General features: G+C 40.0%; 2 protein-coding genes across 3 annotated transcripts in view; both read right to left on the bottom strand.

Moving 5' to 3' along the window:
• The window catches only part of CKMT2 (creatine kinase, mitochondrial 2), a 511,259-nt gene that overhangs the window by 244,682 nt on the left and 249,087 nt on the right, over window positions 1-17,490 (bottom strand). The window lies entirely within an intron of this gene.
• Window positions 1-17,490, bottom strand: part of RASGRF2 (Ras protein specific guanine nucleotide releasing factor 2) — a 323,013-nt gene that overhangs the window by 179,113 nt on the left and 126,410 nt on the right. The window contains exons 6-9 of the mRNA XM_069085026.1: window positions 16,040-16,119; window positions 11,665-11,858; window positions 1,859-1,968; window positions 762-880 (exon numbers count right to left, since the gene is read on the bottom strand). Coding sequence (XP_068941127.1) covers window positions 762-880; window positions 1,859-1,968; window positions 11,665-11,858; window positions 16,040-16,119 — 503 coding nt within the window. The remainder of the gene's footprint in view (window positions 1-761; window positions 881-1,858; window positions 1,969-11,664; window positions 11,859-16,039; window positions 16,120-17,490) is intronic.

The following is a 17,490-nucleotide window of genomic DNA, read 5'->3' as shown; positions in this document are numbered from 1 at the left end:
TTATCTTTTATGAACTGAAAATCAGTCACACACATGCACTAGCAAAATACTGTTTCTTCTCCACTCCCTTTGGCACAAAGGCTTTCTGCTCTTCTGTGGTCCAAAGCTTCATTTACCAGCATGAGTCCCCAGAAACACACGGCATAAACAGGGAAGCATGTGTTAAATTGACCATTACCCAATAGATGCCAACACTTGTTCAAGCTGATGTCAGCCATGACATGTCATTTCATCTGGCAACCAAAGTTACCAAGTGTAATCAAATTATATTGTGTGGGGCCGTTCCTGAAGTGCTGATGAAAAATGGGAACAATAAGCAGCTGTTTTCGCTCCGCACATTTTCTCCACTGCTTTGTGAGAGAGCTTTTAGCAGTTCAAGTTTCTCTTGTGCCTTTGCTTGGATGTCCTCATCACCTGACATCGCAACGTCAATCGGCCAAACAGACCTGTTTTCCACGGAGCTGTAGATAATATCCGGTCCACTGAGGAAGATAGTCCAGTCAGAATGCAATTTACTGGCCCATTCATGCTTTACTATTATTGTGTTGCTGTTTTTCATGGCCCCTGAAAAGAAACAGCACAAGGGTGGGCCTCAGCCATAGCCCGAAACTCACCTGCTAAAAGGGGACAACTTATACATTACTTGTCCTAGGTGAACAGCATTGGCTTTATAGCATTATGTGTTTCCCCAAACGCCCTGTTTCTGGAGCTGCCAAGTATAATGTTATAGTTGTGTCTACCATGACTATACGAAGGCTTACCTTGTCGGATAAAAGTCTGGCTGGTATCTAACAATATATCACAGCCTTCCACTATCATTCTTTCTATGGCAAGGTTTTTCCGTATGTTTTCAGTATCACTCACTTCATCATGCATTATCCTGTCAGACACAATGTAAACAGAAATGTTTCATATGTTGCATTTTCTGCCATTAAGTCAAAGTAAGGAAAGAAAAAAAATTATAGCCAGGCCCTCCCTGCTCTGAACCTGAAAAACTCAGGAGTGGGCTGGTACCAACCCAATCCTTAGGGATTCTAAATGCCAAAAGTCCCAAACAAAGCAAGGCTATGCTTAATTATTTCAAATAATAAATGGGGACAATGAGTATACTTAAAATATCTGTACAATTACATCTTAGAAATAATTTTATTTTTTAATTTTATATATTTATATAATATTATTTTTACAGAAATTTTCCTAGCAGCATTAAGGACACCATTACTTGGCTTGTAGAACAAACTAATGAGTTTTTATACACCAAAACAGCATAGATGTAAAAAAAATGCCCAAGGAATGAAAAGTAAGAAGAATTTGTGCTGAGGTTAACAGGGCTTTACAGTACAAATAATGTATTTCAGTAGGACATCCCTGAATTCTTATGGAATGTTGCATCATACATCGCAACAGATGATGGGTTCAAAGAATACAATAAATGCTACTAAAACTATAATAGGAATATCTCCAAGAAACACACCTAACCTCAATCACAAAAATTCACATCACAATTTTTTATTTCAATTAGGAATTCCATCACTAATTTTTTTCTTTGTATAAAACCAAGGTGAATGATAAGGAATCATTTTTTGTAACATCTGTAGGTAATTAGATGAGGAAATGAATAGTTAGCTGAGAGACAAAATATACAGAGGGGCAAATATTATATGCCAAATCTCCATCATCATATTCCCAATTTGCTATTGGATATATGGCCATATTAGGCTTCCATATAGGAAGATACTATGCAAATACCCCCCAGCTAATCACCAAATCCATGATGTGGAAGATTTCAATGTAAACAACACTGTCTACCTTACTGTACTCTGCCAAGTCAAATCCTGGGGGGAAGTCTCCAACCTACCTTGAGAGTTCTTCTAATTTTGATTTTGCAAATTCCAGACTCTTCCTTTCCACATGTTCATGAGGGGTATGGGCAAGAAGTTCATGGAGTGTTATGATATATCGGGGTATCTTCAAACAAATAAAGATCAATGTTAGAAGTAGTTAATGAGAACTAATGTCAGGGCATTTCATTTTCTATAGTTTTGAATTCAGTTCCTTGTCAGTTTTCTATAGCTAATAGCAAAACATGTCTTTAAAAAACTGCTTTAAAAATCACAGAGCTTTGATCCTCTCACTCTTAGCATTTCACAAAGAATATACAGGAAACCAATCTTAAATGAAAAAGGCAGTGTGGCAGATGGAATAATTGGTAGCTTCTTTTTAAGTATTTCTTTGAATAGGAAAAGAAGGGCTTCCAAAATTTTTTTTTCCAGTGAAACTGATATGGCTATCATTAAATCACAGCAACACTGATAGGTTGTTAATCTGGGTGGATTTGTCTACTTACAAAATAAACCACATTGGCAACTCAACTGGTTCTGGAGAAAAGGCCTCCAGACTAGCAGGTTCTGATATCCTGACACCCCCACACACCTTGCCCAACCCTCAGCTTGAAAGAGCACGCTGGAACTGAAGTATGTCCTTGTATTATCGCTTCAATAAGTAGATGGGTTTTCACAACTTAATAAGTGACATTAACCGAAGCATTCACTTTATCAACTGAACAACAATGCCTTCTGTCATCTATAGAACTTTTAAGGTTTATAGGAATTTCATATATAGTATCTTATTTGATCCTCTTAATAGTCCCATGAGGTAGGTAATACAGATGTCATAATTCCCATTTTACAGATGAGGAAACTGAAGTTTATTGAAGTTAAGCAACTTGACCATAAAGCTAGTAAGTAGTAAAGGTAGTAGGGGCAGCTAGGTGTTCACTGGGCTTGGCATCAGAAAGACTCCTCTTCTTGAGTTCAAATCCATCTTCAGATGGATTTGCTAGCTATGTGACCCTGGTCGAGTCACTTAAACCTGTTTGCCTCAGTTTCCTCATCTGTAAAATGAGCTGGAGAGGGAAATGGCAAATCACTCCAGTGTCTCCATGGTCATGAATAGTGAGCTATATTGAAATGATACAACGACACTGAAGTTACTTCATGAACCCAGGGCTTGCTAGACTTCAAGCCCAATGTGGAATCTATACTACACCTCTCAAAAGTACATCATCCAGAACAGTTGAGCTAATTCACAGTGGTACCACACTGTGGTACTATAGCTAATAGCAAAACATGTCTTTTAAAAAATGCTTTAAAAATCACAGTGCTTTGATCTTCTCACTCTTAGCATTTCACAAAGAATATACAGGAAACCAATCTTAAATGAAAAAGGCAGTGTGGTAGATGGAATAATTTGTAGCTTCTTTTTAAGTATTTCTTTGAACAGGAAAATAAGGGCTTCCAAAATTTTAATTCATACTTAATCTGGATTAGAGCAAAACATGTTTTAAAAAATTTGTGGGTGCAATTTTCCTTCATGCTACACCTTTATGAGAGTCTCTGCAGATGATTAGGGGAAAGGTAAGTATAAAGTGGTAAAAAGGGCACCTCCTCCAGTTTTGTGCCAGGAAATGGGCACTGGTTTGGGGGTAACATCCTTAGGCAATAAGATATAAGAATGAGCAGTTAACTGAGGGATGAAACATACAAAGAAAAATTTACACTTCATCCCAAATCTTTCCATCTATGGCCCTGTCTTGCCTACTATTGCTTCACATATCCAATAGATGCTTTACAAATGAGGTCCCATGCATCTCTGAAGAAAAGGGAGACCACCATAGGACACCCGGAGGAGCCTGTGTTTGGAAACTCTTACTGATGTTAGGGAAAGCAACAAAAAGCAAGGAATAAGAAAGGCTGTGCTATACTCTTCTACAGATGAGGTTGCTAGCCCATCCACATTAAGACATGGTAATGAGCTCTTTCCCCAAAGCCATAGTGAAATATATGTACTGACCATCCACAGTCTCTCACCAATGGCACGTATTTGTGAGATGGCTGGTTGGCCCAGCTTGGTCTGTAGCTATGGAACAGAGCAAAACAAACCAAATATCACAAGGAAATGAATCCATGATCTTGTCCTGGCTGCTCTGAGCATTGAGGTAGGCTAACCATAGCACGCTTGACTATTCTGAATGATGGAGTGCTATCCACTTGGCAGCATACGTCTGCTCTTTGGACTGTATAATCCTATAATCAAAATTTCCCTAGTAATGCCTCCGTGAAAAACAAAGATGCAGATGAATGCCAATTAGTCACAGTAAAGGGGAATGGGGATAGGCTGCATAAACTCAAATGTCCTATTAATCCACAAACCCAATTTTAGCCAATATATCAACATCCTAGTCCATTAATTAAGGCTTTTATGATACAGCTGCTCTCTAGGATCCTAACCAATGGATTTCACCTTCTTCCCCTTTCTAACTCTCTATAAAGCAGGAAAAACTGCAGGAGGGTGCTAGAGCATAAGAGGTCCAGGATAGATGCCAAATTCCAGTCTAGGTCATCCGCCCCTGCAGAAAAAAGTTTATTCCAAACTGATTCAGACAAGCTAAGAAACACATCTGAGTCAATCACAGTTGAGCTTTTAATTATGGCTGACCAAAACAGCTGTCACTTGACTGCCTTTACGAGGAGTTTGTTGTCTAGGCTGGCAATCTAAAGGGAGATTTGAGCATTCCTCGAAAATGCCCACTGAAGGATGCCCATACTTTGGGTAACTTTCCAAGTGTGAATATCCACTAAAAAATTGTGTGCAACTATCTGGAAAAGTATTAGCCAAATTGCTATCATTCATAATTTTTTAAAAAATGAGATTGCTTCCTAACATTATTTTGTTTACCAAATTCTTCCTGTCAAAAGTATTTACTGGTATGGTAATTCATGACATGAAGCTTTTGCATGTCATCCTATGGTCACAAATATAGAGCTAGAAGGAACCTAGTCTAATATCCCCATATTGCAGAGGAGGAAACTGAGACCTAGAAAAGTCAAGTGACTTGCCCAAATAAGCAGGAAGCAACAGAGCTGGATTTTGAACTTGAGTCTCTGACTTCAAATCTAGTATCATTTTCCACCATGCAAAGCCGCCTACTCAAGTGAATTTACTTTCAGTCCTTCTTTCGTTGTCTTGTTAGTCCTTTCAATCATGTCTGACTCTTCATGAGCCCACTTAGGGTTTTCTTGGCAGAGATACTGGCGTGGTTTGTCATTTCCTTCTTGCTCATTTTACAGATGAGGAAAATGAGGCAAACAGTGTTAAGGGACTTGCCTAGGGGTCACACAGCTAGTTAGCGTCTGAGCCAACATTTGAACTCAGGTCTTCCTGATTCCAGACTAGTGCTCCATCCACTACATAATCTAGCTGCCCCTTTCAGTCCTTCACAGATCAACAAATAATAGGTAAAAGGATCGTGATGTCCCTTATTTCATTTATGCCCCAAAGTAAGTGATCTATAAGAATGCTTCTCCATTGGTCAGTCACTGACTCTTCTGCATAGAAATAAGGTGATACATGTTAAGTACATTCCTCCCCTTCCCCTCACCCCTTATGCCATCAGCAGTACTCACGGAGGTAAGAAATGTATGTGGGGGAAAAAAGGGGCAGGTGACAAAGCACATCTTATAATGTGGAAAAAAATTAATGAGGGGCTCAAGATATCTTTCAACTGCAGAATACATGCCAGCACCAGACTCATTCCAGGAAGACTGTTCTTCCACAGTGAATAAGGAAGGACATGCTAAGTGTGAGTGCTAATGGAAAGTACACGGAGTTCCCTCTAAAGAAGTGCTGTTCTTTTCTGTCTTCTACTCCCCCAAAGTAGTAAAAGGACAAAAAGAGGGAGACAAAAGTAGTAAGATCTAAAAAGCCCCTATTAATCTATTTCTCTCCTAATTATTTTTCCTCTCAGACCACACAATCATAAAATCCATGTAATTTCAGAGTTGGAGGGGCCTTCAGCAGCTGCTTAATCCAAATACTTAATGTGTGGCTCCCATCTACAAAATCCCCTTTAAGTGGTTATGCACAAGCATCCTGACTTTGCTTAAAGACCACTGGAGAAAGGCTTCCATCCCCAAAACAACTTACTCCATCTCTGGATAATTCTAAGTGAGTAGAAAGGGTATTAGACTAGGAATCAGAAAAACCTGAGTTCAAATTTTGCCTTTGTCATTTACTTTATGTATGAGAATGGACACTGGGCCTCAGTCTCCTCAGGATCAAGTAAGGGTAACATTTTGTTATTATCTACAGTAACAGACAGTACTTACTTCCCAGCGTTTGAATAAGAATAAAATAGGATAATGTTATGCAAAGTGCTTTGCAAACCTTGCTGTGCGATATAATGTGAAGTATTACTGTAAAAATTTCCATTATTGAGGGTCTTCAGAAATTAGATGGCCACTTCTTGGTGATAGTATAGAGAAGGCTCATTGTCCAGGTCAGCCTCTGAAATGAAGGGCCTCTGGGGTCTGTTACAACACTTATATTTTCCCCATAAATTCTACCTGTGCTTCCTAGTTCTGTCCTCTGGCACCAAAAGGGACAGGTCTGATCCCTCTTTTGGAATTCCCTTTTTTTTTCTTTTTGGGGCAATTGGAGTTAAGTGACTTGCCCAAGGTCACAAGTTAGTTTTTGTATTAAGTGTGTGAGGTCAAATTTGAACTCAGGTCCTCCTGACTCCAGGGCCAATGGTCTACTCACTGAGCCACCTAGCTACCCCTGATCCCTCTTTCATACGACAGTCACCCAAATATTTGAAACCAGCGATCATTTCTCACTTAAGTCTTCTCTTTTCTAGACTAAATATTCCCAGATTCTTCAGTTGATCCACGTACGACCTAATGTGGAGTTCTTTCATCATCTGGTTCACATATAGCTCACATGTATATGAAATATCAGAGGTATCACATGAATTTGTCTCTTGAAGATAAGTGCTGAGGCACTCAACAACAGCAGCAGCTACTGCCTTTGAGTAACGAGGTTCTGGAGCCAAGGTTCAGGGGACAAAAATTCCAAGCAGAAAGGCATCTGAAAGGAAACCTACTCAGCATGTGTGTGTGTGTGTGTGTGTGTGTGTCTGTGTGTCTGTGTCTATGTGTGAGCACACTAATATATTAGAAGGTGTTGAAAGACGTACACGCAGATGATGGCATCTCTTACAAGGCCACAAGCATCGTGAACTTGATGGTAAATGATGTGTTCGAAAGTCTAGTGGGGAGGTAGCCTAGGTGGCCCAATACTCAGGGATAGGCCACCCTGACATCACGGGAGGAACAAATTGTTTCACGTTTGCTGCTATCTGGGGAACTGGCCAAACATGCTGATGGAACCAAGGCTGTCACCAAATATACCAGCTCCAAGTGAACTTGGAAAAGGGACTATTTACAGTAATGCCCCACATTACCACAGCACCTCTTACAAAGCATTATATAACGAGTGCGTATCCTCTCATCTGAACCTTATAACAACCCTGCGACATTGGGGAAGGAACGCTGCTATGTGAAGTATAAGAGATTTGCAAAGTTCTGCAATCCCAGCTGTCTAGGCGGCAGCATTCTCACCTGTCAGTTAGGAGGGCTGGACTGGAGGACCTCTCGAGGTCCGGTCCAGCTCTAAAGCTATCAGCTATGATCCGAAGTCAGCAAAGCAGCAATTGTGGATCTGAGAAGTCTGCTCTGACACTGTCTACAGGCAGCAGACCAACAGAGGGAAGCAGAACGTCCTGGCTGATTTTATTCTGCTGGTCCTTTCTATTGCTACTGGAGACCTAGTTCTTTGCTAAGGACAGAATGAGAGTGAGTCAGATAACACTTCTCTCGGGTGGAGCAGGATGTCTATGAGATCTATTTCTCCTGGTTGGTTTTCCCTAAATGCTCCACTTATATCTTTTACAAGCCCAGGCAAACACTGCTCTAGGCTGTATAGAGGACCACCTGCGGTCTTGGACACAGACAACACTGAAGGATTTGATGAATTTTTATTACAATGTGCACAGTAACTGTGTCCTCAACAACACTCTCTGAGTCATTTTTCTGTGATTGTAAATGCAAAACTCTGATAGCCAGATGTCAAGGGCCCCTTGTTGGCAAGTATGATTATTCCATTTTAGAGATGAGTAAACTGAGACTCAAAGATTAAAAGGTATGTCGCAGAGGTACTAAATGGTAGGTACTAAATCTTTGGTCCTGAAAATTCTAGATAAATGATATCAATTATAAGGCATCCAGTCCAGTAGCTACACAGGTATCACTGGAAGGATGCTCTCTCTGGGCAGGGGAACTTCACAAATCCGAGGGGATTTGTTCTGTGATTTCTAGATTCAGTCAAAGGGCCACCCTTGAGGACCTAGAGGGCCATATGTGGCCTCAAGGCCACAGGTTCCCCCACCCCCTATACTAGACTACCTCATGGCTACAGCAGGTGCCCCTCAGAGAACCAAGTCTACATTCAGGTGCAGTGAATGGTGAGTAAGAGCCCAACCTCCAATTCTTTCATTTTGAGTAAGATAAAGGGAATTATTTAAGATGAGCAAGTATGGAAAAAATGGTGACCTGTGCTTCAGAAATCATTCAGGGGAGGCTAGGTGTCACAGTGAATAGAGCACTGGCCCTGGAGTCAGGAGGACCCGAGTTCAAATCCGACCTCAGACACCTGACACAAAAACTAGCCGGGTGACCTTGGACAAGTCACTTAACCCCAACTGCCCTCCCAAAAAAGCAAAAAAAAAACCCATTAAGAGATCTTTCCCCCTAAAACCATTCCTCTTCCAAAATTCTCTAGTACTATCAAGGCTCTCACCAAACTTCTACTCTCCCTGGTTCTCACAGCCTCAAGGTGATCTTGAACTCTTAGCTCACCATCACCCCATATAGCCAGTCACTGATCACCTCTCTCACAAATCCTCTCTTTTCCCCATTCACAGAGTCACCACCAAAATTCAGGCTATCATCGCTTCTTGTCTACACTGCTATTCGGCCTTGAGTCGTTCCTCCTGTGAATCCACTGTCTACACAGGTGCCAAAGGGATTTTCCTAAAGTACACTCTGACTATGTCACTTCCCTGCTCTATCATTCCCAGTGCTTCCCCATAGACTCTAAGAACAAACACTACTTCATCTTTTTTCTTTTTCTTTTTTAAATTTCATTTTGTGTGAATTTTTACACATACCTGTACAAAAGCATATGCTCATATTTATAAATAAGTAGAAATTTATATATTTGAGATTAATATGCAATTTTTTTTTACTGATTGGTTAACTGACTCACAAAAAGTCACACAACTACAGTGGATAAAAAGTAGAAAAGTGGGAACAGAACATGGATCTCAGGTTTGCTATCTGGGGATTACTTTGGGTCAGTCAATATGCCTAGGTTTACTGCTAAGAGGAGGATGCTCTTGAGCAAGAGCAAGGTCCAATCAATTCCATTTAACTCCCTGATTTCAACACACTAAATTTATTCACTCTTTTTTTTTGGGGGGGGAAGGGTGAAGTAATTGGGGTTAAGTGACTTATCCAGGGTCACACAGCTGGTAAGTGTCAAGTATATGGATTTGAGCTCAGGTCCTTCTGCCTCTGGGGCCAGTGCTCTATCCACAGAACAACATAGCTACCACAATTCATTCATTCTTACTAATTTCCTAATGGCTCAAATGTGTCTATCTCCATCATGCTGCAAAGACATCTAAGAGCCATACATTGGAAGAGATTGAATTCTCTGGCATTTGTTAAATACAGCTATAGCCAGTGGGGAGGATAATTAGGCCCAATTATGAGGTGTTCCATTCATGTCTCATAATCTTGTCTTTGTCCATTCACATTATTTGGAGAGATCTGTATAGACAGAGGGTTTTCACTATTACCTAAATCTAATTACTAAAGGCCCAAATGGAATCTCATATAGATTAAACTGCAAAATAATCAGATAAATACACAGAGCTTTGTTCTGTTGGGAAATCCTAACACTAACTGCTAGGTTTCATTTTGGAAAATTCCAATAAAATTCAGCAGAAACAATTCATATTTCTTAAACGTTGATATTTCTTAAAGGATATGTTTTCAAGTTTATGATACACAACATCTTAAAAGTTTGGGGGCATTCCATTTATATCCAAATACAGATCGTTGCTTTTTTTCCCAAAAGGTATATCTCCAATGAGATAAGGCCTATAGTTACCATACTTGATAAATGTAAACAATGTTTTTGTTTTTAAGTTTATTTTACTCTAAATTTTTAGAGCATATAAAATTATAATTGTTAACTTGAATTGTTTCTGCAGTTTTCCAACAAAGGCAGAGTTTTAAAAACTCAGTACCACAAAAGGGGTTGAGGAGGAGAGAAGCCACTATTACAACAAAGTTTCATAGCTATGAAGCATTCACTTGATTTTTCCAGAGCACTCTGCCTCTGGGTTAGGAAGCTGGGCTCTAAGCTTTCCCAAGGTTCCAACAAAGATGGAGACTTTATGCCTTAAGGAAAATAATCAGAATCCAAATCGTTGTTTCTTTCTGAAACTACAAAACCATTTGGCCATATAGGAGAAGGCTACTTGTTAGAGATAATCAGTCAGCACTGCAGGTACTATAGTATAGAGTCTAGGTCCTTGAGTGTGGCCTTTTGACCGAGTACAAGCATTTTTTATTTTATCTGTTTTTAGGTTTGAAATCCTTATATTAAAGGGATTTTTTCTGTGAAGTTTGGATTCAGTCAAAGCACCATACTTGAAGACCTAGAAGGCCACATGTGGCCTCAAGACTGCAGGTTCCCCACCCCTCTGTTTAGACAATTCATGAAACTGCTCTGCCATGTGATAATTTTTAGGCCTGGCCCAAAGCAGCCACAAACACCACAATGGGAAAGCTCATTGCCTTTCCAAAAGAACAGGATCAACAACACTCCTCAGAAGCCCAGGAAATCCAAGTCATATTTCAGCCTTCCCAGAATGCAGCAGAGAGTGTCAGAGAGTTAAATTCTAGACCCAGGGACAGAAGCTATAATGGGCCTTAGTGCTGGAAGTCATTGTGCTAGGAAGTAAGTGATCCTTCAACTGCAGAGAGTGCCAGTGGAAACTAGAACTTAGCAGTCACCATTAACAGGGAAGAATCACAAGGACTATTCAAGTGTCATCTTATCTTTGGCTGCTAGGCTAACTTTTGTATTGCTCTTTCCAAATGCTACATTACCATGCCAGGGATAGCACAGGGAAAATCAGGGCCTCCCAGAAAGAGCAAATAAGAGTATCAAAGACTCTCCCAAAGATTGAAGCAACCTCTTCAACCTATTTCCCTAGTTAGACATAGCCCCATTTTACAACAACTGGTATGTGGGTGTGGGTATATATCATAATTCATTCTAATTTGCATAGAAATATAATTCCTGTGAAGTGAATCACATTTTTAAATTACATTAAGTTGAGCTATTTAAAGAAAGTCTGGTTAACCCTCCGATAAAGTAAAAATTGTTCTCACAATGCAAATATCACTCATTTATCAAATGAGTTCATGTATATAAGCACTTTGCAAAACTTAAAGCACATGTAAGTGCTGGTTATTATTATTAAATTGTTTACTATTTTTTCAAATTCAAATTTTTACTTATTAGGATTTCTGAAGGTTAAGATACACCTGTATTCTGAATTGAGGCACTGAGTCAGGACTAACCCCTGTAGATTTAACAACCCCTCCCGAGTGACCATCTTTACTTTGTTTTTGACTTTGAGATTAGCCTCAGTGAGTTATTTTTTAAAATGTCTACTGACTAACTTACCTGAAACATGGGATAGGTCAGAAAAGTTTCCAGCATTCTCCCTTCACAGGCAGGGTTGGCCTCATACTGTTTCAAGAGTTTGTCAAAATCTCTGTTTTGCTTACAATTGGCTAGCACTTGAAGACTGTACTGATGATTGCGGACAAATTCTTGATAAATATTGAGCATCGGTAGGAGAATATCAAATAGGTCAGCTGAAAAGAATCGGAAAACATGTCCGTTTAGCAAAAAACTTCTTGAATAATGTCAACTCTTTAGGGTCAAGGACCACATCTTAACACCTTTTTTATAATTTGTTTGTATCCGCCACCACAAGATGCTATTTCAAGTCCTTTCTAGTTATAAGTCTATGATTAAATGAGTCTAGAACACTGGGATGGGCTAGAGTTAACCCTTAGCAAATACTTGATTGATGACACCATGGACACATTCACCCAAGCAGTACAAGACAGTGGGCACAAAACTCCAAAAGGGAAAAATAATCACCTCAGATTTAGCAAAGCACAGAAAGGTTAATCTTTCAATTGTCCACAGAGCAGGGTTGATGCACCCAAAGAGCAGGCAAGGGTATGGCAGCGTTCTGAAGGACAGCTATACTTTTAGCACTGCTCCAGAGTGTTGGTTGGGGAAGTGGTGAAAGAGAAGGAAGAAAGAGAAGAAATCACAGAAGTGACGTTAGTGCCCAGACTGTCTCAAGGAAAAGATCTACAGCCTTTTTTTATGTTATGGCATATTATGAGGGACCTAGATGCCATAGTGGTAAAAGTGCTGAACCCGGAGTCATGAAGACATGAGTTCAAGTCTGGATTCAGACACCTAATAGCTGTGTGATCTTAAGCTACTAATTTAATCTCTCAGGGTCTCAGTTTCCCCATCTATAAAATAGAGATAATAACAGCAACTATTTCCCAAGGTTGCTGTGGGGATAAAATTAGATAATATTTATAAAGTGCTTTGCAAAGCTTAAAGTCCTATATAAATGCTAGCCATTATTACTATTATCATTATTGTTACTATTATTACAGACTTTCTGGCAGTCTAGGGGAGCTGACGGATGCTTTCTAAGAATACTATTTTTAAATGCATAGGATTACAAAGGAAACCAATTATATTTAGATAAAATGATCAAAATATTCAAAATGTGAGTTTATAGATTTCAAGTGAAGAATTTCTCACCTGGAGGTTTGATATTAGGAAAATGTGCTTAGCCTAGTTAATTAAGATCATAGGATTTTGAAATTTTTGAGTTGGAAAGAACCTTTGAAATCACTTAATACAACCTTTTCATTCTAAAAATTTGTCAACTGAGGCCTGGAGCAGAGAATTAACTTCCCCAAGGTCACAGTAGTAGTCAGGAGAGTTGACATTTGAACCCAGGTCTTCTGAATTGTAAGCAGCTAGGCCACATGGTGAATAGAGAGTTGGGCCAGGAGTCAGGAAGAGCCATCTTTACAAGTTCAGATCCAGCCTCAGGCACTTACTTGCTGTGTGTGACCCTGGGCAAGTCACTTAACCCTGTTTGCTTCAGTTTCCTCATTTATACAATTAACTAAAGAAGAAAATGGCAAACCACTCCAGTATCTTTGCTAAGAAACCCCCAAAGGGGGTCACAAAGAGTCAGACATGACTGAAATGACTAAACAACTTTTGAATCTAAATCAAGTATTCTTTCCATTCCACTATGTTTCTCTGCTATTAAGACTCAGCTTTTTAACAGAGATTCTCACCCCCACCAAAGAAATATAATTTTCATCTCTACAAAACACACAATATTTTATCCATAGATTCAACATTTATCCATGATGGTCAACAAGTATATCCAATGTTCCATGGAGTACATGTACAACGCTTGGCAACTGTGGGGTACACTATATAGATAGTCTATTCCCTAATAAGTCTTATGATATGATAAGGGAAATTGGACCCAAATCAACTGAATATCTCCTCTACTCCTCACTGCAACATGGAGATGACTGTGTTCTTAAAGGCTACGTGAGTAGAGCACAGTGCTAAGAACCCCTTCTGCACAATCCTATGACTCCCTTACTAAAAGTACTTAGCACTCTTCATCTTTTTGTGTCTCCCAGACACACTTGTTTTGAAGAGATTATCAGAAGCCCTCCAAATGACTGATTCTCATAAGTGACAGGAGGCTACCTCTGAATAATATCTTCTCATCACTGCTCCCCAGATACTGCTATTGTTTCCTGAAAGAGGGTAGGGGGCAGCAATGAGACACAGGACATAACTCGATCTGAGCTCACCTCTCTCCCACTAAGTCCTAAATACATTCCCTTTGCCTTAATTCTCTCAATTCTAATTCTCTCGGCCCTGATTAACCAACTGCCAGGACTCTCAGGTGATTCTCATTCACCCTTCTGTGTGGGAGAGAGAGACAACTGGAAGCTGTGAGCAGTTGTGGTGACAGAGGACCCACACCAATGAAATCATAAATGAAGTTAACTTATTATGTCTCCCCTTTTAAACTGCCCAAGTAATCTTTCTAATATACTACAAAACACGAATATGCTACAAAAAGCTCCTCTACTCAATTCCTTAAATTCAAATTTGCTAAGAAATTAGAAATTGGCCAAGACAGGGGTGGGGAGCCTACAGCTTCGAGGCCACGTGTGACCTTCTAGGTCCTCAGGTGCAACGTTTTGACTGAGTCCAAGCTTTACAGAACAAATACTTTTATGAAGGCGATTTGTTCTGTGAAGTTTGGATTCGGTCAAAGGCATCTGAGGATCTAGAGGTCATATGAGGCCTCAAGGTCACAGGCTCCCCAGCCCTGGGCTAAACCAACCATGTCTTCCTTCCACTCTTGATTCTGTACTTTCTCCACTTCTTATCTTCCTTTTACGTATCATCTTTCCCCATTAGAAAGTAAGCTCCTTGTGAGCAGGGCTGTCTTTCTTGCAGTTTATATCTGCATTCCCAGCAACAGGCATCATGGCGTCTGGAATACAGTAAGAGCTTAACAGATGCTTGTGTAATGGGAATGGGAATTTGAAGATTATTGGCTTATCTCACCCTCTAGAATATGGCTCAACCTACCTGCCATATACTCCCCATGCTCCAAACTGGATCACACTCCATTCTTCTATTCTTGTCTAGCCCGGTTCTTTCTCTCCACTTTTGCTCTCACGGGCCTCTATTTCCCTGGCTTCAAATGGACTCACCCACCACCTCATCTGTCAGAGTGCTTTCCTTGGAGAAGTGTAATGGGGGTATCCCATAAATGGGAGGTGTAATCTGAAAGAGTCTGCCATTTACCTGTCACCTGTATGACCCTGGGGAAGTCACTCAACCCCTCTGGTTCTCAGCATCCCCATGTGCAAAGTGAGGGGACTGGACTGGATGGCCCCTGCTGGCCCTCTCTGCACTACACTCCTATGCTCCTTCCTCCAAGGCCCAACTCAGGTTATACCAATCCACATCTTCTCATCCACAAAACCTCTCCTGACTCTCTCAGAGGAAAGTAATCTCTCCCTATACAAGCATTTAATAAATGCTTATTGGCTGACTGACCTCGTTCTCCCCTATTATCAGTTATTTGTGGACGTGTCCTCTTCCTCACTCCCATTAAATTGTAAGCTCCTTCAGAGTGGAACCTGGGCTGTATCTATTTCTGCATCCCTAGGGCCTAGCAGAGTGTCTTTCAGTAAATACTCTGCCATACATACTAAGTAAATGTCTGATAAGTTAAATGTTTAAATAAGTTAAACAAAGAAACGTCTGCATAAAAAACCTTAAAAACGGCAAGTAATTTTGGCAGTGGGGTGCTCCCTTCACTCCCCTGCCCCCTTGACCCATTTACTAAATAATTTTCTTGTATCATGACTCTACAACTGATCACATCTGGGTCTTAAACTCTATGACTCTGATCCTATGAAATGTGGAGACCAAAAGAAACAATGACCTGATGAGCAGCCCTGGGTGCGGGGAGGGGAAGGAGGGCTAAGCCTTCCCAAATTTGGTTGGGTTGATCCTCGGACAGGAGTTGTACAATCTGCAGTACACAGTCTTTCCATCTTGCCTGAACCTGCCAGAGTTTTATTCTGTTTTTGTTTTGTTTTGCTTTTGGGGAGGGCAATTGGGGTTAAGTGACTTGCCCAAGGTCACACGGCTATTTTTTGTGTTAAGTGTCTGAGGCCAGATCCGAACCCAGGTCCTCCTGACTCCAGAGCCAGTGCTCTATTCACTGCACCACCTAGCCGCCCCAGTTTTATTCTGTTTTGCTGGCAAGGATGCAGGGTCAACACTGTACCACAATGATCCATCAGAGAAGTACTTTAGGTGAAGAACAACCTTCTTAAAGAACAAATCTTCCTAATACAAAATATAGAAAACTTTGTCACAAACAAGCACTTACCTAAAATTAAAGTAGGCCAATTAGCAATCCTTGCCTTTAGTCCTTGGTGAAATATTTCATGGAGGAACATGATTGTTTCACTGTTAAAAAATAAAATGGAAGGGGGGAATGTGTGATTTGCAAATTGACTTAGTCCCTGTAGAAAGTTTACTTTTGAATTATTCCACTGGCAGCTTAAGACTTCTAAACTGGCATGCCCTGAGCTGACTTTGTTGCTCCCTACCACAGACCCTAAAGGTGGTATATGGTTCATAAAAACCTCTGTTAAAAATGGTAGCTCAAAAACATAAAGGAAAATGATGAGCTGGGCTTCTAAAATTGGGTGATGGGAAGAAGTGCTCAGACAAGATTTTTTAAGTTTTGGAATGGTCTTTTACATCCTTTTCATACTGGAAATACATGAGACATCTACCCATTATTTATTGTTAGAATACTGCAATTAGTGACTAGAGAGTTAAAAAATATAAAAGCATCATATTCTTTCTTACTTAAGGTCTGATTCTATGTATATAATCATAAATGGTTCTCCTGCTGAAGCAGGAATGAGCTGTGCCAAGGACAGAAAAAGAAAGCCTTCAGCAGAGAATTTGGAGGAACTATACTCAGCATTGGACATCCCAAAGAGAAACATGAAAAACATGTCCTTCATAGAAAGGCAATAAAACAAAGACCAAAGAACAAATTTATGTTCTTTAAAGAATTAACTTAAGTTTAGCACCCAGACCACAAAGCAGGTTTACTTTCCCCTCAGCACAGGGGATAGAGTGCTGGGCCTCAAGTCATAAAGACTGCTCTTTGGAAATTCAAATCTGGCCTCAGACACTTACTTGCTATGTGACCTTGGACAAGTCACTTCACCCTGTTTGCCTCAGTTTCCTCATCTGTAAAATGAGTTGGAGAAGGAAATGGCAAACTACTGAGTATCTTTGTCAAGAACACTCCAAATGAGGTCACAGAGAGTTGCCCATGACTGAACGACAACAAGAATTGTACAGCAGTACTCTTTGGTTGAGCTGCATTGGATTAAAAAACTTAACTATTTTAGAATCCAAACTGGTAAGAGAAAACATAGGTCCTTTTGAAAATTGTGATCTCTTTTTCTCGGTGAATGACTTGATCTGCAATAGCTCAAATCCCATTATAACAAACACCGAGAAAATGTCTAAAGTTTTTGTTCTTTCTAGAATTTCTGTTGAATGGCACTACTCAGGGGTGTGTTGGAGCCAGCTTGAACTGACTCTGGAAAACCAATTATTTAAATTTCAATATGTGCATTTACACCTCAGAAATTGGCCAATCCTATAAATCAGGGTTTGATTTATTGCTTTATTAACTGTCTAGACTTAGGTGATAGAGAAAATGTTAGTAATCCAATTAAATTTAAATGTGTGGGTATTTTTTCCCTCAGAGAGCTGGTTGTTAAACATTTATCAACACATTATTGGTACTAC

This window comes from Petaurus breviceps, unplaced genomic scaffold (assembly GCF_028583685.1).
Source record: "Petaurus breviceps papuanus isolate PSGF00001 unplaced genomic scaffold, PetGlider_PUasm1.0 175, whole genome shotgun sequence".
In the NCBI taxonomy this organism is placed as follows: domain Eukaryota; kingdom Metazoa; phylum Chordata; class Mammalia; order Diprotodontia; family Petauridae; genus Petaurus; species Petaurus breviceps.
Note: the sequence above shows the minus strand (reverse complement) of the source record. Positions and strands in the feature narration are given on the sequence as shown.